General features: G+C 42.1%; 1 protein-coding gene across 3 annotated transcripts; it reads left to right on the top strand.

Moving 5' to 3' along the window:
* Window positions 1-399: 399 nt before the first annotated feature.
* Window positions 400-22,888, top strand: map3k4 (mitogen-activated protein kinase kinase kinase 4). 3 transcript variants are annotated; one of them, XM_084947972.1, is made up of 27 exons: window positions 400-831; window positions 6,417-6,607; window positions 6,714-8,119; window positions 9,772-10,032; window positions 10,200-10,352; window positions 10,433-10,590; window positions 10,728-10,844; window positions 10,938-11,037; window positions 11,206-11,289; window positions 11,394-11,663; window positions 11,763-11,912; window positions 12,266-12,427; window positions 13,741-13,874; window positions 14,385-14,463; window positions 14,554-14,632; window positions 16,905-17,001; window positions 17,298-17,420; window positions 18,706-18,806; window positions 18,899-18,979; window positions 19,101-19,292; window positions 19,380-19,450; window positions 19,553-19,669; window positions 19,748-19,907; window positions 20,005-20,127; window positions 20,472-20,578; window positions 21,693-21,872; window positions 21,964-22,888. In XM_084947972.1, exons 1-27 carry the CDS (start codon window positions 800-802, stop codon window positions 21,982-21,984), a joined length of 4,749 nt encoding a protein of 1,582 aa, XP_084804098.1. In that variant the 5' UTR covers window positions 400-799; the 3' UTR covers window positions 21,985-22,888. The 3 variants fall into 3 exon arrangements, with proteins under 3 accessions (XP_084804098.1, XP_084804099.1, XP_084804100.1); XM_084947974.1 differs by lacking the exon at window positions 400-831 and adding an exon at window positions 870-1,104; XM_084947973.1 differs by lacking the exon at window positions 17,298-17,420.
* Window positions 22,889-25,513: the final 2,625 nt, after the last annotated feature.

The following is a 25,513-nucleotide window of genomic DNA, read 5'->3' as shown; positions in this document are numbered from 1 at the left end:
TAATCACTGCAGTCTTCTCTGGAAAATGGGAGGGCTGTTTATCTCAGCAGTAATGTCAGCAGTTCACTTTCCTGCTTAAAGAGAAAGAACCTATGGTACTGATCCAGTCATTCTCAGTGTTGTGATTCATACATTAGTACATTACATTTTATACATTCTACAAAGGATAAAGAAAGGAAGCCATGTATTTTTATATTGTCTTTATTTAGGTAAATTCTCGCATTAGTCCACAAATTACATATGAATGTTCACCAGATTTTACACAGGATCCATGACAATGAAGATGAAATTAATTAATAATAATTCATTTATTTATTTATTTTTCTATCCTGTCGCAAACACACCCACTCGTGAACTTTTAATTAAAAATAACCAAACGCAACCACAGTCTTTTCACGCAATGAACACTTTTTTTCACAGCTCTGTATAACAAGTGGTTTCGAGTGTAATTCATCATATCAGTCAAGTGGTGACAATGTGATGACTGTTGTAAGTGCGACAACTGCGATTGCTCTCTGAGGATAAAAACGAGCACTCCGACCCTGCACTGATGGCCGAAGATGATCCCTCCGAGTTGCCGTAGCGCTGCAAGGCTGTGGCACTCCTCCTTCAATGAACGGTGGAAAGATGGCGACAGCATACGCACAAGCGAGAGTCGACTGTACCGGCGGATAAAAAGTGCTGTAAAGAGACAAAATCCACCTCCTTTGCAGAGATTTAGCGGTGCAAAGTGTGTTTGGTATAGCTAAGACATGGTATAGCCCATGCACAGCTTGAAATAAGGAGCCACCGCTTTGTTATGGAGCCGCCGGATCGGAACAAGCCCAGCAGGTAAGCGATTTCGTTGAACAGACACTTTATCGCCAGGATTTCGCAGTTGCCGAATAGTGAGCTAGCCATGACACTGCAGTCGGAGCGCTTGCGCATCCAGCAGAAATGGACTTCCTGTCAAATAGTGATACCCGTGCAGTTAATGCATTTGCAGAACACTAGTTGTAAACTTTTTGGAGAAACACTTTCCGGGGGAGCTTGCCGCATATAATTTATTCCCAAGCAGTCCTCGGTTGGCCGTGAGAGAGGCAAAAATGCTCACCAAATACTGAGGTAGCGTTATTAACAATTACCAACCGCTATAACAGTGCAACAGTCCCAGCTAGCTAACATCCACATTAGCCGCCGCTGGTCAGTTTATTGTTCAGGCGCAAGTTTGTTGACAGAAACTGAGGAGGCTGAAAATGCGTTAGTTTTGCACTGCAGGGCTCTAAATGGGGACTTGAATTTTTTTTTTTTAATATTTTGTCTCGCCGAGCTGTGCATTTCCCTTCCAGTAACAGAAAAGCAAAAACTTCGCTACTGTAGCTAGCATGTTGCTTCACTGTTATTGTTAACTCTGTGGGTACATTCGGCGCCGGTGCTGGACGTTGAATCTGCGCTTTCAGACTTGGTGCATTTCATGTTGGCTTACTATTACTGCAGGAATAAGAGTGTGGTTGATAACATGTCGCAAACGTGCCGCGCTGCGGATGTTTGGGCGTACTGTATGCACTCAAGTGCAAAGTTAGTGCGCGATATATTTTGTGCAATCGCGCAGGAGACCGCGTTTTAACCAGAGTCTCAGGAGATTTCGATATGGGCGCATCTGGTAATCGAAATGCCGCAGTGTTTGCCCCTGACCGCTGGCAACAGACCCTCAGGAATCTGCTGTTGTGTCTTCCCCTCTCCTCCTCCTCCTTCTCTCATGCAGTTTTTTTGGGAGGGGGGGGGGGGGGGGGGGCAGAGCGAGAAGCATTTTTCATGTTGGATCAGCTCTTGTCATCTGCCATAATCCCATTTTTTGAGTAAATAGCCAGTCTTTTCCTTTTTGGTGGCTATTTCGGTAATGATTGCGTAGCAGCCACTTGTTATTACCTTGCGCTTTTGTGGTCACTCAGTCGAAGTGGATACACAAACAGCTCGCGTGATTGTGCAACATTGGCCCTGAGTTAGTATATTGCTGTCCGACATGACTGCATGAAGAAAATTGATGAGCCAGTGGCCACATTATTGCTGAGAGCATGTTGGTTATGTTGATGTTACTTACATGCTTATTAGACCACGTTTAGTTTGTGCACCAGCAGATGAAAAGGTAACCGTTGCTCTAGGGGAGCTCACGCAAACGCTCAGCGGTGTTTTACTAGTTAACAAATGTTTTAAGTGAGTCTAAATCTGTCTCTCCTGCAGAATTTGGTTTCCTGCTGTTTCTATAGTAATGGGACTACTATAAACTGCCAGCAAAACTTGTAAACAGCAGAGTTTACATGTTCCAGGCTGCAAGGTTTGCACAGAAGCGACATTAGTTCAGCCTCTAGCGTGCTCCATGATGCATGGCTCTGCATATACATTTAAACTGCAGACTGAAAAGACAACAACAAATAAGTTTGCTTTTAGTCTTCTCGGCTATCTACCTCGTTGAGCTTATATAAGATTGTTTCGCACCAACAGCTATTTTAAGAAACATCAGTTATGTGCTCGCTCTGCAGTTGAAGGCTATCCCTATCTTTGCAAGTACAGAGGTCCTTTGTCAATAATGTCTCGTTCTCAAAGTCAGTCTGAAGACACTGTGGCTCACAAGCATTCCAGAGATTTCAGGATGTGGTGTGCTATGTGCAGTAGATAGCTGCCTGGAGCCCCGTAGGCGCGCATTGGGCAGAACTCATTAATGCCTCGCTTTTGCCAGGAGCACAGGCTGTAGAATACAGATGGACCATCCTCTAGCATTTCCTATCTGCATCCTGTCTTTGCCCACACCTGCTTTAGAGAAAGAAACTAACACTCTCACAGGCTGCCACTCTCATCTGTCATTTCCTTTTAAACAATAGCACTTTTGTAACTGCTGAACTGTGGCAACTGATGTTGCTAATGCAGGAGAGCGACTGTGTAATAAAAATGATTAAGCACCGCTGAATACCATGTTTGTCTATTTTGAATACATGCTTTATAATGTGTACAGCTGCAGGACAGGGTGCAAGTTTGAAACTAAAAGAGGTGTTGCTTGTTTCTCTCTGCAGTTTCAGATTACGTTTCAAAGGTGGAGCAGACTGCTGCTTTCACCGCATTTATAATGCATGCGTCATAAGGTGAAAAACATGTCATTACACCATTTAGCATTTAACTCGCGCTCCAGCCGACAGTGTGCAAACAGCGTCTGCTTTAGCTGCCGCTGGTGCAGTCTTTTCTTAGACCAAGACTGTTCCCTGTGGTGAGCAAAGTACAAGTCCAGATAGTAATCAAAGCAGTGTTTTAGAAATAAGTTCACTTTTTTTTTCTGGAGCTATGAATCAGAGTGCGTTTAGTGACAAAATCAAACTTCTTAGCTGTGCATTAACAGTGTGCTTTGCATAGTTAGTGCATGCAGGAGAAGTTGGGAGGTCACGCTGTTCCAGCAAAGGGTGTGGTGAAGTACATCTTGTTCATTGTTTCTGAATTCTGTCAGCTTACGATGCAAAAACTGATTGCTGCTTCAGCTCTGCCAGTTTATCAGGCGTTAACAGCACGTCAGGAATGCTTAATGTTGCGCACACGTGTGCTGCATTTCCACGGAGCCCACCAATTGCTTTTTAATCTTATGCGCTCAGCAGCGAACGATGGTTTGAAATTAGTACCCCACAGATGCATGCTTTTTACAGTGGTGGTGGTGGTGGTGGTGGGGGGGGTAATTCAAAACTGTATTTAGCCTACCAGTTAGGCATCAGTTATGGCAGCATGACCTAATTAAAGCAAAGTGTGCTCTTACAAAAACCCGACCACCTTCTCCTCCTTTTCCTCTCTGTGGAAAAAAAACAAAAACAAAAGTCCCCTTTAGTTTGGGCATTGTGAGCAAGTGTGCTCACTAACCAGCTGTGTGGTATTCAGCCGTGGGCCTCACGGGCCACGTGTCACCGTTATACAATAGAGAGCCCCTTGCTGGTACAATAGTGTGGATGGTTGGTGTCAAAGGTCAGCCCCCCCGCGACTCTGGCAGCCCTTGGTATCTCTGCTTCAGTCACTATACAGAAAAGACTCTCGATTTTTGTGCCGTTTATTATTCACTTAGTGTTCTGCCTGGGGCTTTAGCATTCCACTGGCCTTTATGGGAGCCCCAATGAGCCATCAGATGAGCCATTGAGAGCAGCCAGACACCATCTGCAGTGATTATTCACTATCAGCAGCCAGGCAGGGACAGCTTGAAGACCACAGTGCTGCTATGGTTAACTGCAGGACACACATGCTGGTAACTTTGTGCAGCCTGTAAGTAGGTTAAGAAATTCACAAGACAAATTTGCGTATCCCTTCCTGCAACGGCACAGCCTGTGCTCGAAGCGTGTCATGGCAACCTAACAAACAACCGGCCCCAGTGGCGTCATTGGTTCCGCTCTCATTCCTGAATGATTGAATCACTCTGTTCTGCGTAGAGGAGTACGTTTTTAAAACTTGGTCTCATTCCCTCGCTCACATGTATGTACTATTTCTGTCCTCTTTCTCACATGGACACACACACACACATCCAGGCTTTCGAATGTTTACAAATGTGCACACAATGTGATCACTTGTGACGCACGCACACACATGCCGTAGGAGTTTTTGAATCATAACAGGTTTTTAATGGCGTTCTTGTACTAATGCAGGAGTACGGTGTGTATTTCAGCGTTCAGCAGTTTTTGTAAATCTGCTTTCTTCTTGCAGCTTCCTGATACCTGTCTCAATTATCGCACAACAAAAACCAAACTCATTTGTCTGTTGTTGTGATTAATGCCTTTATTGTAAGGAACACAGTTGCCTACTGTGCATGCACACTGAAAAGTACTGCACGGCGTTTTGTCCGTCTCTTGCAGAACAAGTTCCCTCACAGTACACTCATAGAGTACATTCATAATGAAGTCAGTGTGCTTTCATTTAAGGGTTGATCTGCGATTTGTTCTGTGACTGTTCTGGGTAAGCTGGTTGTGCTGTCACGGAGATTAATGGGTTGTTAGAGATATTGACAAAAAATTTCAAATATTTTAAAACAAAAGGGCTTATTTCCAGTGAAGTTACGAGAACATATCTAAAGCATTCAAGTCGGTAGGTCCAACAAGTTAACATCTGAGTTTATAGGCTGTTTCACAAGATGGGAGCTTGTAAGTGCTTAAATAATTTGAGACATTTTCCATGAACAGAAACTGGCTGTACTATTGCAGTGACCCTGAGAATGACGGTTGTTTTTTGAGAACAGGTATTCGTGATTGCAACTAATCTTGCACATGCAGCATTTTCAGCAGGTGTTCTGACCTGTGTCTGCCTGCATGTAGCTCCACAGCTGCTCCCACACTCTCTCTCTCTGCATGCGTATGTGTGGAGAGTCACATAGGCATTCTGCCGGGGGGGGGCAGATGGGTGAAAGAACTGCAGCCCCGTCCACTCACACTCCCCAGGTGACAGCGAAACACCCATCCCCCGTTTGAAGCTGCCAGCACACAGGCTAACAGGCACGTGTAGGGGAATGCCTTTGAGTCAGATGATCAGCAGAGGCACACATGGTGACTTGCATAAATATAATAGATATCACCATTTTCATTTGCCTCCCCTTCTTCCCCATTGTTTTATTTTGGCTGGGTCAGCCCTTGTAACCTTTCTCGCTAATCCTATTAAAAAAACCTCTCAGAAAGGCCTTAGGGCACAGAGCTTTGACATTGTAATCTGGAAAGGCGTGGTGCTCTTCCACATTACTACCCCTCCCCTTTTCCCCCTTTTTTCCCACAAGGAAGTGTTTCGAGTGTTTGTAATCTTTCCTTTCTGCAGAATTAGCTGCTACAGCCTTTCAGAATGCTGGTAAGCGCCTGTGGTATCCAATATTTATTGTTTCCTCAAGATTTACTGGAATCTCCTGGGGGTGTTATGCTGTTTTGCATAAGAACCATATTTGCATGCAACTGTGCAGTATGACTTAGACAGATTTAATGATGGGTTACTATAACTCCCTTTTTGGTCAAGCTATATGTTTACCAAGACACACACAAACAGTTTGATATCCTGCACCTGGATGCCTGTGGTCATGTACAGACTATTGCAGCCAGAGAGATTCCCCCCTCCAGGGCAGACAAGTCGTCACACTGCTGTGGGTAGTAGTAGACGTTCAGTCTAGCTGCAGTTTAGCAGCCTGTCTCCTGTGGCATTGGGAATTTGCTGCACAGTCTGTTATTGGTGCAAACAGACGAGCACTGTTTGACCTTGTGCACACATTTCTTAGGTCGTGCTTGTGATATGAATGAAATGGTTTCATAATGCCAAGTCGTTGTGTCTCCAAATCTAGTTTCTGTTCCAGGTAACAGTTCTTATGCATATAGGCCAGTCTAATTTAAATATGCAGATCTTGCTCAGACCAATGGGTTGTCTTTTCTGTTGTCATTCATGCCTGACAGGCAGGCCAAGCCAGTGGAAGATGCATCCCTTCGGAGCCAAGAAGTGGCTGAATCCTGTGACTCTCCCAGTGAGGAAGAGGAAGCTCTGTATGGGACATCACCTCCATATAACGCCCGTCAGGTGAAACACATGTCTAGCAAACACCTGAGGAACAGTCAGGGGAGGAGCGCCGGGGGGTCTCCAAACAAATGTAAGTTAGAAAATCGATTTTACAGATAAATGTGTACTTAGAAACCCCACATTACATGCAGGTTTTACACACAGTGTTCTGACTGGAAGTCTGTTTCTTTTCCCAGCTGACGCCAGCTCATCTGCCCTGAAGGACAGTCCCAAGGCAGTGGAGACATCTAAGGAGCACAGCTACAAACAGGGCAAGAAGCAGAGGTCTGCACAGCGCTCCACAGAGAGAGACCACAAGAAGACATTTGAAGGCTCATTTATGCTGGATCCCCTCTCAAAGCCCCTCATGGAAACCAGAAAACATTACTTGAGTTTGGGCTGCAGTCGCAGTCTTCCTGTGTCTATGCCCCATATGTCCCGCACCCACCGGCAGACCTCAAGGACAGACTGTCCTGCTGATCGCCTCAAATTCTTTGAAACTCTGCGGCTGCTGCTCAAGCTCACGTCTATGTCCTCCAAGAGGAAAGAGAAGGAGCAGAGAGGCCTGGAGAACATGCCTTACTTGGGTCACAATAATGAGGTTATTTGGCTGGAGCTGCAGGCATGGCACGCACGGCGTTCCACCGGTGACCAAGACCTTTTCCTTTTCACTGCCCGCCAAGCTATCCCTGACATCATTAACGAGGTTCTGCACTTTAAAGTCAACTATGACAGCCTGAGAGGGGCTCAGTGTTCAGAGTCTCAAGCAATTCAGGAGGACTATCAGAGAGTCCCTGATCTAGTTTGTGAAGAGAAGAGGGAGCCTACTGTAGCAGAGAGCAACCACTGTGGAGTAGATCCCTGGGGCTTTAGGGCCTGCCCCTCATCAACAATGAATGCAGCAGAGCCTCTTGGCTCTGGCACTGATTGCAGGGAGCATCTTCAACGTCAGCGGCTGGCATTTGAGCAGGTCAAGCGAGTTATGGAACTCCTGGAGTCTGTGGAAGCTTTGTACCCCTCTTTGCAGGCCTTACAAAGGGACTACGAAAAGTATGCAGCACGAGACTTTCAAGGCAGGGTGCAGGCGCTCTGTCTGTGGCTCAATATCACCCAGGACCTAAACCAGAAGCTGCGCGTTATGGCCACAGTGTTGGGCATCCATGACTTATCCCGTATCGGGTGGCCTGTCTTTGAGATCCCTTCACCTCGCTGTTCTCGCGGAAACGAAGATGAAGAGAATGACGACGACGACGAGAACGACTCGATAACCACTTTTACCACAGAAAGTGACGTCGAGGACAGATATGGCGAGGACAATGGAGAAGCGAGTCCTGTCACAGAGGGAGAGTTGTCTCCCACCCTGACTCCTAAATTTGCCCGTTTGTTGTCCGAAGATGAATTTCTTCCAAATGCTACTTCAGGAAATGCAGAAGCACCCGTGGGAGGAGGGGTGTTCTGCCCAACATCCATCTACAGACCATTTGTGGATAAAGCTCTAAAACAGATGGGACTACGTAAACTGATCCTCAGACTGCACAAACTGATGGATCGCTCTCTTCAGAGGTCCAGAGCAGCACTGCTCCGCCACACTCTTGCACTAGAGGTGAGGCTGTTATTCTAAGAAATCTGGTAATAAAAAGGAGTCACATTAGTAAAGCTACATCTGGGTGTGTCATATATACAGGCCCTGCTGGTTAATGACTTAGTTACTTTTCTATAAATCAATTAACAGCCATATGATGTTTTGTTTGTTTTTTATTTTTTTACTGATGGAGCTTTTTCTTCTTTACAAAATATTTATAAACAAAATAAAAATAGAACCAAGTTATAGAAATGATTAAACAAATTAAAACCAAATTAATTTTACCACAAGCTCTGCAACAGAATTATTTGAAGTGTGATCGTCATTGTATGTTAAAAATAATTGGTTAATTAGGCTGCTGTGACCGTTTTGGTCATTTGAATCTTTAATATAAAAGAAGAAAAGATTAAAAAGATATAAAAGATTTATCAGTATCATTCTACTGATAGATACTGGTACATTGATTTCTAAAATTGGATTGGTAGTTTAAGTTGTCATTGAGAATAGTAATGGCTTGTAAACACCAAATACTCAAAAGGTTTTCACAAGTCGGCCCAGGTAAAACCCCCTACTCACGCCAAGTCACAAACAATAGGGCTGACTTGTCTCATCTGCATTACCTGGCACGTCGTTAGCATATGTATAGAGTTTTAAGTAGGGGGGTTATGTTTGCGCTGCCCTTAAGGAGTGTAGTCTGTGAGATGTGGTTAGCTGCACATCTGCTTGCCAACTTTTTTCAGATGCTGATGAAAGGCTAATTATTTCCTTTGTTTAAGTTATTTAAAGTAAAATACTTTGAGGTTCTGCCAATTAATATATTGGTTTATATTATGCATTGTTTGCATGCTGTGGATTGTAACAGACTGTTTCCCAAACATCTGTTCAATCATAATTTATTGTAAACAGTGAAACAAGATAATCAAATGCATTTTTCAGTAACAACGTTCTTTGAAGAAAAAAAGGAAACACTAGGAAATGAAAATTTTGTTTTTAATCAATTATTTACAAGAATTCATTGCACTCTAGAGCTGAATTGCAACGTGACAACTGAGTGGCCTCATAATTCATGCAAAAATGTATTTGCTATTAAGTATGTGTGGTTTTTCTAAGCGGATCTATACCCAGAAAGTTGATTCTGTTCAGTGGGTGAAACATTTTGTCATTCAGGTGAGAAACGGTTTCTCCCACTAAAAATGTAACATTCAGATAAACAGAATCAACTTTCTGGGATTTCCTTGCGAGGATGATTAAGCATGCATCAAGACAAAAGGGTACGTAGTATAGAGCTTTGCACTAGCAAAAGATCCCTGATTTGACCCCACGCGGAGAAACAATTCCTTTTAGGGTTTCCATCAGTGAGAAAAATCAAACATGCAGAGCTGCCTGCTGTTGCAACCCATTGTGAATAACAGAGCAGACAAAAGTAGAATTCAGTGTGTGTGTTTTTTTCCCAGTTAAAGCAATGATACAGTAAATTAGTTCTAAACAGCTGAATAGCATTTTTGTCCACAGAAGCAGTGTAGCAACTCGTTATATTGTTTGTATGTTAATATAATTTAATTAGTCACTTGAGGAAACCTCATTTCGAGAAGTTCTTACAGGTAGAAGCTTACGAGAAGTCCCCTTCCCCCGAGACTTTCTTAATTAAGTTCACACTCCTCTTCCACTTGTAGTTTGCAGACTTTCCAGACCCAATGCTGTACAGCGATTACCTGCCTGAGCTGTCACGACACGGTCAGTGCAGCGGTCCTGCTGACCCTGAGCTCGGAGCGGACCAGGTGTCCTGGGCGGATCTGCTGGACATGGATCTTCCATCCTTCCGGCCAGCGTTCCTCGTACTGTGTAGAGTCCTCCTCAACGTCATTCATGAATGCCTTAAACTGCGACTTGAACAGAGGCCCGCTGGAGAGCCCTCGCTGCTCAGTATCAAACAGGCAAGCAGCTGTCCAAGTCCTTGCTTTTTTTCTCCTTGGTTTTAGTTTATAACTTCTCAACAGTCCTGTGATGCCTGCAAACATGCAGTTTAAACTTTTGGTGAACAATTAGCCTTAACATTTGTTGTACACAAGTGTTCTTACATTCGTTTGCTTGTGCTCTGCAGTTGGTGCGCGAGTGTAAAGAGGTCCTTAAAGGAGGTCTTCTGATGAAGCAGTATTATCAGTTCATGCTGCATGGTGTGGTGACTGACGCTCAGGGCTTGCAAATAAACGCCAATATTGATGAGTTTGAAGAAGATCTTCACAAGATGTTGGTGGTAAGTTTCCCAGCCATTCTCCCGCCTCTATTTTCAAACTGTAGTTTGTGATTATTCACCGTGTGCTGCTTTTTGTGCAGGTTTACTTTGACTACATGCACAGCTGGATCCAGATGTTGCAGCAGCTGCCTCAGGCCTCTCATAGCTTGAAGAACCTGTTGGAAGAGGAGTGGCACTTCACCAAGGTCATCACTCCTTACATCCGTGGAGGAGAGGCCCAGTCTGGGAAGCTTTTCTGGTGAGTGAACCCGCAGTCGGTCAGAAATGTGCCATTTTTAAAACCGAGTGACCGCATTCTTGTTTTAGTCACGGCGCCTGCTTGCAGAAGTTTATTAATCATTTATATAAAACTGAGCAGTGTTCCGCTCTCTGCAGTGACATTGCTGGGATGCTGCTCAAATCCACTGGAGAGTTCCTCGATGCTGGTCTGAAAAAGAGCGATAATGAATTCTGGGAAAGTGCGGATGACAGCACCGCCTCAGATGAGATCAGGTGAGGATGATTTCAAGATTTCATCAAGTTTTTATTGATGTTTTTGTCCCAGTGCATTTTGATTTTAAACTCTGAAGCTTTTGATTTTTGCAGGCGGTCCGTTGTTGAGACTAGTCGGTCTCTTAAAGAGCTGTTCCACGAGGCCAGGGAGCGAGCATCTAAGGCCCTGGGCTTTGCCAAAATGCTTCGTAAGGTGAGAAACTGACATAGGAAAGAATATTCACTTCCTTGACTTAAAAAGAAAAAAAGAAGATGCAACAGTACTGGCTTTGCAGTTTGTCTGTCACCCTGTTTTCTCTGTTTACCGAAGCACCGGGATTGTGTGTTTTGACACATAGTTTGTTTGCACCCTTCTCTGCAGGACTTGGAGGTTGCTGCAGATTTCACTATCACTAACGGTGTTACTTGTCTCCTCGAGGCACTGAAGAAAAGAAACTATGTCAAGGTGTTTATTTTGTTTTGCTTTTATTACATTTTATTTTGCCAGTTTCTGATCTTCCTTCTGCCCTGGGGTTATTTATGTAACTGTTTAACCTCTCCCCCCCTCAGGTTCAGATTCCGGGCTTGGAAGAGCTTCAGGTTTTTGTCCCATGTGGCTTGAATAATCAGCGACCCGTCATCCTGCAGCTTCTTAATGCTGCAGCTGGCAAAGACTGTTCTAAAGAGCCAGATGAAATCACTGAGGACGAGGCCTACCTGCTCATGAGCAAACACAAAGCTGGGGATTCCACTACTGATTCTGACTGGGCTCAGTGGGATGGAGAGCTTCTCAAGCTGGTCCCACAGATGGAAACTGTTGACACGTTAAGGGCCATGAAGGTTTGTGGCATTTCTAAATTCAGTCTGCGTGCAAGTGTGTGCGTCTGCCTGTTTGTACCTGACGTTTATGTGCCTCACGATGGTTCGATATGCTTTCAGGTAGAGAACATGCTGTTGATAGTGATGCAGTCAGCTCATCTGGTGGTTCAGAGAAAGGTTTTTCAGCAGTCCATGGAGGATGTGCTTACTCCTAACCGAGAGCAAACATCGAGTCAGCCCCTCATCGCGGGCGCTCTGGAAGAGCTCAAGGTGCTTATATAACCACATGCTTGACATCTAACCCATGGTTTATTCTGTGTTGTTCTGCAGACAGGTGCATGTCGGTGTCCTACTTTCAAATCAGTTTTTATAGCAACTGCTATCAGCTACCCTGAATTTCTGCCCTATTAACATTAGATAAAAAGAAGTCATTTTCAGGTCATATTTTAGAAGTGCTTCCTAAATGGAAGCCACTAAACTTTCAGCAACTTTATCTGTTACTTTCAAAATAAAAATCTCACGTGGCTGCACTTGATAATAAATACATGCATTAATAATCATTTTTATGAAAAAGGTTTTAAACATGTCTCTTTCTTTTCTCGTGTTTCTCTCTCCTTTCACAGAATGAGGCACTGCAGCTATGCATTAAGATAAGGCATGCCATTGACCGCGTAGATAACATGTTTACCACAGAGTTTAAGGCCGAGATCGACGAGTCCGAGTCAGCCACTCTGAATCATTACTACAGGGAGGCGATGACACAAGGCTACAACTTTGCCTTCGAGGTAAAAGACTGGAAAAGTGTGGGCAGATGCTGTGTCTCAATTCCTGTTGCTGCACGCTTGCTATTTTAAGTACATAAATGCACTCAAACTGAGAAGTACAGCTACATACAGTACTGTGCAAAGGCTTTGAGCAGAAGCAGTGATTTATTGAAACATACATGGAAATGCAGCATGTAAGGTAGGGCTGGTATTAAGTTTAATATCCAGGCATCCATGAAAACAGAAGTTATTAAATTTAACGGAGTTAGAAGTTAACAGGAAGCTAGCTCGCTAGTTTACACCTAAACATTTCATACCATGTTCTGACTGAGATTTTTGAAACTAATTAAAGCGTACAGCTCTGCTACCACTTCTGACATAAATGAAGACAGAAAACTAAACAGCAGTGGCGTTTGGGGGGTTACTGAAGTTGGACTACCTGGTATATAATGTTGTGCTACATGATTGCTAGCGACACAGCTATGTTAGCACAACATTAGCACAGTGAAGCTGGAGGATGAACGCCAACTTTTCTTCCACTCGATAAAAGTTAACGTGAGGGATTCTGGTGGTCAGGGACAAATGCAATCGCATAGCAGGATGCTATACACGGGCCAAACTTCAGTCAGGAGAACAACTGAGATTTTTCATCCACAATACAAGGTTAGTTATTAATATACTGCAACAACATGGGAACAGAACAGCTGCGAGAGAATTCAACATTAATGAATCAATGTTATGGAAGTGGAGGAAGCGCAGTTTTTGGCTTTCCCCATATTTCAAAAGTGCTTCATCTCTTTGCTATGACTGTCGCCCGGCATAATTTGCAGATGATAATGGTTCCAAAACAGGTGCAGCTTGATGACATCATCAACATGCGCTATCGCGATAGAGCGGTATAGTCAAAATCTCTATCGTTGGCCAAATTTATATCGTTTCTATCGTATATCGTTTATATCGCCCACCCCTAATGTAAGGTATAGGAATAGTTTTTCAGGCTTTTTGAAGGGCATTCTTTGGATGTTGGCTGCCTTTTGTTCCATTCTCAATCAACTTGACTGTACTTTGATAATCTTTCAGTTTTTTATGACTTATTTCATAAATATAACAAAACAAATTTCCTCTGAAAACGGTCAGGCATAAAGACTGGACTGAAAATGAATGAAAAAATGAGCCAGTGCCCAAAGAAAAACTTTGAAAGACCTTCAAAAAGCCAGGAGAACCACTGTAATGTAGTCTGGCTCCCTAGAAGCAAAATACAAAGAAATGAAGGAATGACTCAGGACTTTTGCACAGTTGTTTAGCATCTTATCAGTCTCTTTTTTTGCTTCCAGTATCACAAGGAGGTGGTGCGTCTGATGTCAGGAGAGTTCAGACAGAGGATCGGGGAACGTTACATAGCTTTTGCCCGCAAATGGATGAACTATGTCCTGACCAAATGTGAGAGTGGCAGGGGCACCAAACCCAGGTAAGATGTTCCTATCAGCTGAACACTTATTGTTCACTGTGCTCCTTCCTGAGTATCTGCTCTGCTTGGTAGTCTTCTGGTTTGCAATATGCTACTCAGGGATGCTTTTTGTAGCTAAAGCCAGGCCTACTGGTTGAGTATTAAGCTATAAGATTTTTATTCTGCTGCTGCCATATTTATTTACTGTGGAAAAATCACAATGTTCATTAAAGATGAGCTCTTTGTCAAGAGCTTTTCCTTTGAGCCATGACTCGTTACTATGGCAACCTTGCACTCTTAATGCAGTGAAGAATTTGACAGAAGCATGACATTTTGGATAGTGTCTAATAATAGTGTGACAAATACTCAAACAAAAACAGTCCCGGTTAACTCTGGGTATGAGTCAGTTGTCATATTAGTGCTTCCTGTCTTAAATGCTTAAAAAAACCAAACCACCCCCCATAAATCATTAACTAAACATTCTGTTGTTTGTTTTTGCATGCACGGATTAACAATGTTTCGCTTCCACAGGTGGGCGACTCAGGGTTTTGACTTTCTTCAAGCTATTGAGCCTGCCTTTATATCAGCATTACCAGAGGATGACTTCCTGGTAAGTATAGTTTCCTACGACATAAACAATAGGCATGCTTGGAATACAATATTTTTATACTAACTGAAAATTTATGTTGTGTTTCTTCAGAACTTACAAGCCTTGATGAATGAATGTATTGGACATGTGATTGGAAAACCCCATAGCCCTGTTACTGGCCTGTACTTTGGTAAGAAGCTTTTCCACGATAGCATCTTCCATATCAGGATTGATTTCAGGTTATACGCTGCAAGTTTACAATCTGGATGCCATGGAGAGGACACTGCTACACAAAGCAGACACAGCAGCAGTGACATTACAGTTCAGTTCACATAGAATATTAAAAAAGCGTGTGTGTGTCTTGAAGTTGACTTTAACTTCTTTAACCTCCTAAGTCCTGAACTCTTCCACTGCATGCATTTTTAATTTCTCTTTGATATTTGGGCATATTGGGACCCGATGAATGTAAAAACAAAGAATTACCAGATTTCTTTTTTTTTTTTTTTTACCTAATTTTTGTTTTTAGGAAAAATAAGAGCCACATATGAGGATATTCATTTAAAATTTTGATAGAACAGTAGCTGCATAATGTCCTCGTAAGTGGATATCAGGCCCTTGTAGAGCAAAATTGAGTATTTTGGTCTAAATAACCCAAAATGTGATGTCAACATATGTGGGCGCCAGGTCCTAGGAGGTTAAAGTAAATGAGTAAAAATATGAAAATCTGAGGAGTCCTGTTATGACATTATTTGTTACATAATGCACGTTAAGTGTTTATGGAAAAATAATTCTACCACCAAATAATGTTTTTATGGAAAAGGTGTTATGTTATTGGAAAATTAGATATGAAGTTGGCAAACTAGTACCAGAATAAAGCAAAATGTTGCTACATGTATGTCTTTGATGGAGTAAAGTAGTTCAGCACAGTGGTATATGATTATAGACCATCAATTAAAGTTGGTAAAGTTGTGTAAAATGTAAAGAAAACCTCTCATAAACCCAGATTTTATTTACAATCAAGCGTAGAAAAAAAGCTAATTTGATGAAATTGATTAACTGACTTTGATGACAGCAACATGAATCAAAAAAGTGGGGACAGGCATAACATCCCCTCTTCCTGTACAAATGCTCCATAAATGTCTGAACTCAGGAGATCGGTTTCTGTACTTTTGGGAGAGACGTGTTGTCCCATTCTTGTCTGATATTGTCCTGTCTGGATTCTAGCTGCTCCACAGTCCTGGGTCTTATTTGTCATATTTTTTGTTTCATGGTGTGCAAATGCTTTATGCTGGAGAAAGGTCCGGGCAGCAGGGAGGCCAGTTCAGCACCTAGATTCTTCTTTTAGAAAGCTACGTTGTTGTAATAGCTGCAGTATGCGGTTCAGCATTGTCTTGCTGAAATATTCCTGAAAAGAAGTCATATGGATGGGAGCATATGTTACTCCAAAACCTGCATTGATGCTGCCAGTTCCATAGGCGCTGGAATTACCCATCAGATATGAACGGCGCACGGATAACAAGGCAGATGGCCCCTCTCCTCTTTAGTCCAGAGGATGTGGCATCCATGGTTTTCTAAAAGACTTTCACATTATGATTCATCTGATCCCAAAACAGTTTAGCGCTTTGCTTCAATTCATTTAATAAGATTTCTGGCCCAAAGAAGACGACAGCATCTCCAGATCACACGTCGATGTTCACGTCTTCATGTTTGCATGTTAGAGCTTTAACCTGCTTTTGTGACTCCTACAGTAAACTGTGTTCACAGCCAGACAGGATCATGTCTGTTTTTGGGCCTCAGGGCCCAAAGTTTACCGGTATCCAGTTGATTTTCAACTTTGCTCTTTGTGCCCTTCGAATCCTTTGATGATATTATGAACTGCAGATAATGAGATATTCAAAGTTTACATTAAATTACATCATCAGTTAAATTACTTCCAATACATTAAGTTAGATTTTTGCTCTGTAATTTGTAGACAGTCTTTTGCAGATTGGTGAACCTCTGCTGATCTTCACTTTTGAGAAATCCTGCCTCTCTAAAATACTTTCCTGACCTGCTGCCAATTAATCTCATTAGGAGCAAAGCTTTCTCAAGCAGTTTTATTTTATTACCACTTACCTTTCCAGCCGTGTCTACCTCTCACCCCAATATAATATCTTTGAGATGTACTTCTGCCATCAAATTGATGAGCTAATACTTTTATGCTAATACTTTTATGAAAGTATTTGATATGTTTTCTGTGTTTTATTGAGGATAAAATATGGCTTTATGAGATTAGTAAATCATTGCAATTTAATACAGTGTTCCAACTTTTTTCGCACTGGAGTTATAAAAACATGACTTAGATATCTTGTTACTGCTAACTAATTTCTCATTCCCATGATTTAAACCCAGTGATGATCTGTTTTTTGGGGGGAGGGTTTGGACAATTGAATAAATTTAGCATTTGTTGTTTTTCTTTTCAGGTCCCAGAAATAGTCCTCGTCCTGTAAAGTTGGTGGGTCGTTGCCATAGTGATCCACCAAACCCCCCTCTGATCATCCCTAATGCTGAAGGGTTCAGGTGGGTGACTGCAGTTTTAAGTTTTTCAACACTTTTTCTTTTAATGTTTAAACTCTGTCCTGCATGGCTTTGCTTTTTTACCTTCTAATGTTTTTTCTGGCTAGTTAAGCTTGTGAAACATTTGAGCTTCTTTGTTTGTGGTGTGTGTGGTGTGCTCTGTGTGTGTGTGAGTGAGTGTGTATATCTGTCCGTGAACCAGCCACCCAGTGACACACCTACATATAACTTCACACATCCCATGCAAGCCACCTTACCTCCCAAGGCAGCGCTCCTCAGTTTGTTTTTTCACCACACAGCTCTCGAAGTCTCCCCTGTGATCTCCGGAACCAGCTGTTCCCAAACGGCCCTCGCCCTGTCCCTCAGGGACCGGGGGAACAGAGCCACACCAAAGCACCCGGCAGCACCCCCAATGACGTCAGGTAGCTTTGCCCCCCTCCCAAAGAAGAAACTGTTGTCAGAGTTCAGCTCGGTCAAAAAAAGGGGGAAAAAAACCCAAAAGCTGTCAGAAATGTTTTTGTAAGGCTTCTGTAAATGGAGGAGGAAATGCTTCATGTTATTTATTAACTGCAAGATCCAGGACATTTCGTTCTGTACTGAAGAGTTTAAAGCCAAAAAGTATTTTACCCACTTATCAAATCTGGGATGTCCTGCCAGTGTATATCCTTAACGGTGAATTAAAAAAATGTAAAGAATGAAACACTTCTAACCTTCTGATTGCATATAAACCAACAATATTTGGGAAATTTTGTGAAATATTCGATTGACTGTTGTACAATGAAAGTCACACACAGGCTCCACATCAGGGCATCACAGATGCAGATGATCAGTCTGTTTGATTTAGTTTAATTGCTTACGTTTTTAAGCTATTTGACTTTAGATCAAATGAAATAACAAGGCATTTCCATTTTACCTTAAATGTATGTGTAATTAATTCATAGCATGCCTGTAAGATTACAATTATTTTAGTCTCGAGGCTTGATACACAGTGATTTGCATGGCTATAAAAAATACAGATTTAAAATGTAGCCTCCTAAAATGTAGTCCTGCAAAAATGTCAACAACTCCAAAAAAAGAAGTCTTCCACAGGTCTACTGATTAAGGGAAGAGGCTGTGATTGTTGTGCATGGTGTGAAAACGAACACTACCTCACTGAAGGAGTTGGCTATGAATTCTGCTTTTTAGTGTTATCCACATCTGTCTTGCTTTGATGCTGGTGACTGACTGCTTTTAGAATTCCTGGTGCATTAGTACAGAAATCAGAGCATGCATACTAAAGGTCTTATCTTCAAGTGTGAATGCCACTGATGAATGCTGAACTGTTAATGGCTTTCATAAGGCCCTCCTCTAATTAATCTATATCTTCAACATCTCCTGAATTCAGATTCTTTCCCTCTGAATTTGTAGTAATCTGTTAAATCATGTAATTTACAGTATTAAGTTTCATTATGAACACAAGTCTGGGAAAAAGGCTTTAATTAAGATGCCTTTAGAAAAAAATGTTACATTTTCCTCCGTTTATTTAAAGATAAAGAAAACATTCAGTGCAAAATGTATCTAGAGTGTACTGTTAAAAAGCTTATAAAGTAAAGTTCCTTCTTGGTAGATGAGATTGCACTAACTTGCGCCAGACCGAAACACTCCATCTGAATAAGTAGTTTTTGATTAAATCACAGCATTGCATCAGTTTCTTCTTTGTCTTTGCAGAGGATCCAGTTTCCATGAGAATGACCGGCTGTCATCAGTTGCAGCAGAGTTGAATTTCAGGTCTCTGAGCCGCCACTCCAGCCCTACAGAGGACAGAGAAGGTGGGAGCTTTCAGCGATCTATGGTGTTTGATCTGCTTTGCATATTAGCCTTCCTTGTCTGAATCTTCTTTTCTTTTCCTTTCTTACTTTAGAACCTTCGTATCCTAAGGGAGACCCTAACAGTTCTTCACGCAGAAGCTGGGAGCTCCGCACCTTCATCAGCCAGTCCAAGGGTGAGATTATTTAGGGATAGGTACCAAAATCTGGTGCTACAAGTCACAGAACTACTATTAACTAAATCACACAGCAGAAATGTTTCCGAGGTTTAAACATTAATCCTGTCTCCTTTCTCAGACACAGCAGCGCGGCAAAGCCCCATGGAGGCCGTCCGTCTCTCCATTCGCAAGTTCGAAGAGAAACGCTATGCCGTGATGAAGCAACGCAACATCATCGGCCAGGTGTGCCACACACCCAAGTCGTACGACAACGTCATGCAAGTTGGGCTCAGGAAAGTGACCTTCAAGTGGCAGAGGGGCAATAAGATAGGTACGACTTTGGTGTGACTGTTTTTGATTACGATGCAGTTTAACACTCTTGCAAACACAAATGTGATGCCTTTGTGCTTGATCACAGGTGAGGGCCAGTATGGGAAGGTGTATACCTGTATCAATGTTGACACCGGCGAGCTGATGGCTATGAAGGAGGTATGCGCTTCATCTAGTTGGAATTCAATCGTATTAACAGATCAGAGTGACTGTTGATGTTAACAGACATTTCTCATTCTCTTTTTTGTTGCCTCCACTAAGATCCGATTCCAACCAAACGATCACAAAACAATCAAGGAGACTGCAGACGAGCTGAAAATATTCGAAGGCATTAAACACCCGAATCTCGTGCGCTACTTCGGAGTCGAGCTTCACCGGGTAAGAAGCATCAGTTCAGGAAGCCACCTGTGGCACGTGGAAGTGGTGTGGTATTAATGCTTGTGTGCTCACCTGTAGGAGGAGATGTACATCTTCATGGAGTACTGTGACGAGGGCACTCTGGAGGAGGTATCCCGGCTGGGGCTGCAGGAGCACGTCATCAGGCTTTACAGCAAACAGATCACTATAGCCATCAACGTCCTGCATGAACACGGCATTGTCCACCGGGATATTAAGGGTCAGCGCCATGCACTTATTCTATCTCACTGTTGTTTTTCTCTTTATTTGATCAGCAACCGTTTCCTCACCCTCCTCTTTGTTTTTGTCCCCATCAGGAGCCAACATCTTTCTGACATCATCAGGCCTGATTAAGCTGGGTGACTTTGGCTGCTCAGTGAAGTTGAGAAACAACACTCACACAATGCCAGGAGAGGTGAACAGCACTCTGGGAACAGCAGGTAACACATTACATAAACCTGCAGTGTCAAAATATGATAATCGTCCCGCCACAGACTTCAGTCTGGCTCACTGGACGGCTTTGAAAAATGTGAAAGAGCTTTTGCTTCTGATAAAGACCTCCCCCATGAACATCAATACAACACCAAAGTAAAAAAGTAATAGATAAACAATTAAATAACAGAAAGTTATTGTTTTTTTGCAGTCTCCTGTAGAAAATGTGTGATTTTTACAGTTCACATTTTCATGTGCTGCATTAATATTTCTGTCAAATCATTATTGCATTGTTATTGTGCATTATATCATACTATTGCTATTAATATCAGATGTGTTGATATTCTTTCAGCATACATGGCACCTGAAGTTATCACCAGAGCGAAGGGAGAAGGTCACGGGCGGGCAGCAGACATTTGGAGTTTGGGCTGCGTCCTTATTGAGATGGTGACTGGAAAGGTAACAAGCTAAAGAGAGGGTTTTCCTTTTCGCACATTCAAAGCTTCACTTAAATTTAATGTTGAGCTTGTCCGCAGGGGTCATTTTGAGCCATGCTGGTGGCAGTGACCACCACTGCTGTTGTTTTCTAATTTTAACTTTTCTAATTTTAACTTAGATTTTACAAAATGAGTGTTTTAAGTTTCAATTTTTAGAGGTTTTATTAGTTTTATCAATGTTTTAGATCATTGATTGTAACGTTAAAATACACATTAGAATAAACTAATAAACAAAGCATATAACATATAACACAACAGCTAACACATCTAAACCACTACATTATTACATTGGAAAAAATGAAAAGTAAAAAAAAAACAACAATCAGAGTTTATCATCTTGTCCACATCCACCACATCTGCCACCAAACATGCAACCTCATGCAGCCTCCACACTGCTCCACCTTGTCCCTGCTCTGTGGATTTTACTCTTTATTTGCTCAGATTTGAGTCACACACTCCTCCGCTCTGACCCGCTCTGCTCTGGCTCAAAATCCCATCCTCAGCCTGGCAGCAATTATTCATATTTTATCTAACTACAGTCCTCTCCATATTTATTTATCAATCACATCTAGCTGTAGCTCATGTTATGGCAGCACATCATGTCTGTAAACAATCTGTAAACCTGCATGCCGCAGTAGTGGTTTTACATTATTTTCTATGCCGTCAAAACAACATCCTCAGTGGTTCTAGGTAAAGGTCATAATTTTTTATTTTTTGGTCCCACACAGTCTAAAATTCAGTATTTGATGAATAATCCTATTTTAGGAAAAGTTATACAATTTTTAAACTGCCAAAGGGGGTCAAAATGACCCCCTTTGGCAGCTCTAGTGTTTAGCTATAGGGTGCTGTTTCAGTCTGAGCTGTGACCACTTGTACAAAAACCACTTCCAGAGTGAAGTGAGCATGGTTACTGTTGCTAATGACATGTTTGTCCCCAAACTACAAAACATATTGCTTGTTAAGCATAACTTAACCTTTTTTTTTTTTTTTTGTAAACCACTTCAGGAAACTCACTTAACAAAATTCAAAGCCACAAGTAAAAAAAGTAACTCGTGTTCGTACTTTTCTATCTGCAGAGGCCCTGGCATGAGTACGAGCACAACTTTCAGATCATGTACAAAGTGGGCATGGGCCACAAACCTCCCATCCCCGAGAAGCTGAGCACAGAAGGGAAGGACTTCCTCGGTCACTGTCTGGAGAGTGAACCCAAACGACGCTGGACAGCTAGCATGCTGCTTGACCACCCATTTGTTAAGGTGAGATGCTGAGAAGGTTAACCATTTCTAAGTTGTAATTAAATATTTCCATGGAATTCACATTATATCCCCGACCTCGCATCTGTTTCAGGTCTGCACGGATGAAGAATAAACGAAACCTCCTGTGTGGCTTTAAAGTTTACAAGTTAAAGCACTACTGTACATGTTCAAATAAGAAAAGAGAACTGTGGACACGGAGAAGCAGGAGGTTACTGCTGAAGGCACATGGATTTAAACTGAGGAAGTAATACAGTATCATTTCAGAGGACAACTGGATCTATATAGTATTGATTTGTTGTGTCTTTATCTATGGACTGAGAGAGGACGGGTGGGACTGTATATACTGTAAAAACAGAAAAAAGAATTAGTTTTAATTCCTGTATAAACAATATTGTAAAGTTAAATACCTATTGCCACATTTGTTTGGTCTCACTGGTGAAGAGATCTCTGAAAAGGCATTGAAGAATACTTGTTTTTTTCCTTTCATTTTTTTATCAAAGGGGAATGGACAGGTGGTTGGGGGTGGGGCAAAACCTATAGCACTTTTAAACTGTTTACCCATGGGGACAGTGGAGTTACTGCTTGTATGTCCCTCTGAGACTGAAAAGGTGTGGTAGGCCTCAGAATGGAAGGAGAGGCTGCTTTACCTTTATGAAATGAACCATCCAAATGTAATCAACAAATCGTATTGCTTGCTACTTGGCAAGCGTGGGCACTGGGAAGGATTTTTTATTTTTTTTTGTTGTTATTCTATTTTTCTTTGCCTTTGCTGAGGAGAAAATGTCAAGTTGGAGCAATGTTCAAGTCTACTGGCCGCCAGTGAAGAGCTGTTCATGTGACTAAGGCGTTACAAAGAAAAGGAGAAACAGGGCCTGCTCTTCCTCCCTGCTGCTGAACATAAAACATCCTCACGGCCGAACACAGACACTGACACACAACTTCTGGTTCTCTGCTGCTCTCACAGTGTTTGCCATGTACAAACAATATTAATAAATGAACTCTCTTTTTTTAAAGAATTTGTTCTGTCTGTCTCTCGCCGTGAAATTTTAACTTATTATGTGTTATCCACTCACCAGTAACTAGTACTGGGTCAGACCCACTTAGTCTTCAGAAATACCTCAATTCTTTGTGGCCTAGATTCAACATGGTGATGGAAACTTTCCTCAGACATTTTGGCTCTATAACCATGACATGACTCTCCCCTCCTACCACACCCAAATGTGCGCTATTGGATTGAGATCTGACTACAGTGAAGTCTTTGTCATGTTCAAAAGAAACAGACATAATTTAGGCTTTGTGACGTGTTTGAAGTAGCCATAAGAAGATTGATGCGCTTTCATTATAAGGGGATAGAAATGGGGAACGACAATACTCAGGTAGGCTGTGTGCTTAGAAAATAGCCCCCACCTTATGTTGTTTAGGACTAATTCTGGGCCTACCATCTGAATGTCGCAGCAGATATTGAGACTCATTAAACCAGGCAATATTTTCCGAACTTTTGTTGTCTAGATTTGGTGAACCCGTGTGAATTAGAGCCTCAGTTTCCTGCTCTTAGCTGACAGGAGTGGTTGGGCTGTGGTCTTCTGCTGCTGTTGTAGCCCATCTGCTTCAAGGTTTGATGTGTTATGCATTCAGAGATACTTTACCTCATACCTTGTTTGCAGCAAGGGGTTGTTAGAGTTGCTGTTGACTTTCTATCAACTATAAACCCTAGAGATGGCTGGGCAGGAAAATCCTAGTAGATGAGCTGTTTCTGAAATACTCAGACCAGCAAATCTTTCACCAACAACCAACCATGCCACATTAAAAGTCACTGAAATCACCTTTCTTCCTTATTGTGATGTTCGGTCATCTTGACCTGCATGGCAAATTGCACTGAGCTGTTACCATGTGACTGGTGAACAAGCAGTGGAACCGTGAGTGTATTTCATAATGCAATCTTTGATCCATAGCGAAACAGCTCTGTGCTTTTTCTTCTTATTACATTTTCAACATCTGAAGACCAGTGGCAAGAAAAACACAAGTGGTGAAACTGGTAGCTGTTAATGTAAAATCATCTCTGAGTTGGAGGAAAGTGTTGAACTTTGTATTACCAAAGCGCCTCTGCCAGTCTCAGTCAAACTTCCAGGGGAGCTGAGAGTATATTTAGAATTTCACATGCGCAAATCAGAATGAAGGGAGGACAGTTTTGCGCAGGACGTTTCCCACAGTAAATTTATTTTATGTGAATTTTTCCTACAATACATGAAGAAAATATAGCGTCAAGAACCCAGTTATGTCTGTGCCTGTATCAACTCTTAATAACCCATCAGTTTAATGTGTCCTTGACCTTGCATTTACAATAAATACTCTGTGTTTCCTCAAGCTAATGACATTAGAAAACTACATTTCACGTGAATAAATAAGATAAACAGATAAGAATAGACCTTAATTCGCTAGTCTTATTTTCTGTATGATAGTGTTTGCTGTATTTTACCCCAATGAGCCATCTTTTGATTCAGAAGTTTAGCACGCAATTGCAAACAGCTGTAGCCACACAAGCGAAGACAGCAGCAGCTACAGAAGTGGTCAGAAGTTTACATACGCTCATCATGGGAATGTCGTAATTTCGGATTTTTAATGGTTTCTTTGAACTGTTCTTTTCCAGGGTGGAATGATAGATCTTTAATGACTTTAGAAAATGAGAATTGCGTGCATTATTTTAGGTTGGCCATAATCTACACAGGGTCAAATATATACATAGACCCGCACAGAAGTGTGCTTAAAATGTCTCATACTAAGTTGGATCTCAACCAACTTAGTATGGCTTTTGGTAGCAATCAACAAGCTTCTGACATGATTTTGGTTGCATATTTGACCACTCCTTTTGGCAGAATCCCTAAATTTTTATTTAAACTTGTTGGTTTCCTGGCACGGGCCCAACTTTGAAGTCTTCATAGTCAAAAGAATTTTCAATAGGATTTTAGGGCTTTGGGAGTCCACTCCTGAAGCTTAATGTTAGCCTGCTTTCTCCACTCCAAAACCAGTTTTGATGTGTGTTTGGGATAACTGCCCTGCTGGAACACTCAGCTGTGTCCCAGTTTTAGTTATCTGGCTGTTGATTTGAGGTGAATTTGGAGGCACTCCTCTTTCTTTATTATTTCATCCACTTCACCAGTACCAGCAAAACGGTCCCGGAGCATGATGCTACTACCACCATGCTTGACATCTGGCACATTGTTCTTAGGTTTGATAGCCTCACTCCAAACATGCCTCATCATTGTGGCCAAACAGCTCAGTCTTTGTCTCATCTCACCATAAAACGGTCCTCCAGCAAACATTTGGTTTGTCCATGTGGGCAGCTGCACATTTCAGTTGCGCTTGAATCTGTCTATTTTGGAGCAGGGGTTTCTTTCTTGAAACACCCTCTCAGACCACAGTTATGTAAAACTTGCTTAATTTTGGACAGTGACTGGTGCCATTCTACACGTTTCTATTTCATGGCGCGCTTGAACTTTCCTAACCAATTTCCTCTCTCTTCTCTAAGGGTAACAGTTTCTTCCAGACCATGACAAAGTTGTGACACATCTGCATAACTTTTACTTATGCAGGATTATTTGAACTGATGATTTTGGAATCTGCAGTTGTTTAGAAATGTCTCT

Source organism: Perissodus microlepis, chromosome 13 (genome assembly GCF_051167445.1).
Source record: "Perissodus microlepis isolate ML-2025 ecotype Zambia chromosome 13, ASM5116744v1, whole genome shotgun sequence".
Classification (NCBI taxonomy): domain Eukaryota; kingdom Metazoa; phylum Chordata; class Actinopteri; order Cichliformes; family Cichlidae; genus Perissodus; species Perissodus microlepis.
The sequence above is the reverse complement of the archived record's forward strand: the minus strand, read 5'-3'. Positions and strand labels throughout refer to the sequence as shown.

Excerpts from the sequence above, each read along its gene's own strand:
- map3k4 (XM_084947972.1), top strand. The coding sequence starts at position 800 with ATGGAGCCGCCGGATCGGAACAAGCCCAGCAG. Across the intron at positions 14,464-14,553 it reads TACCAGAGGATGACTTCCTG|AACTTACAAGCCTTGATGAA; the intron begins GTAAGTATAGTT and ends GTGTTTCTTCAG. Across the intron at positions 19,670-19,747 it reads TCGGAGTCGAGCTTCACCGG|GAGGAGATGTACATCTTCAT; the intron begins GTAAGAAGCATC and ends GCTCACCTGTAG.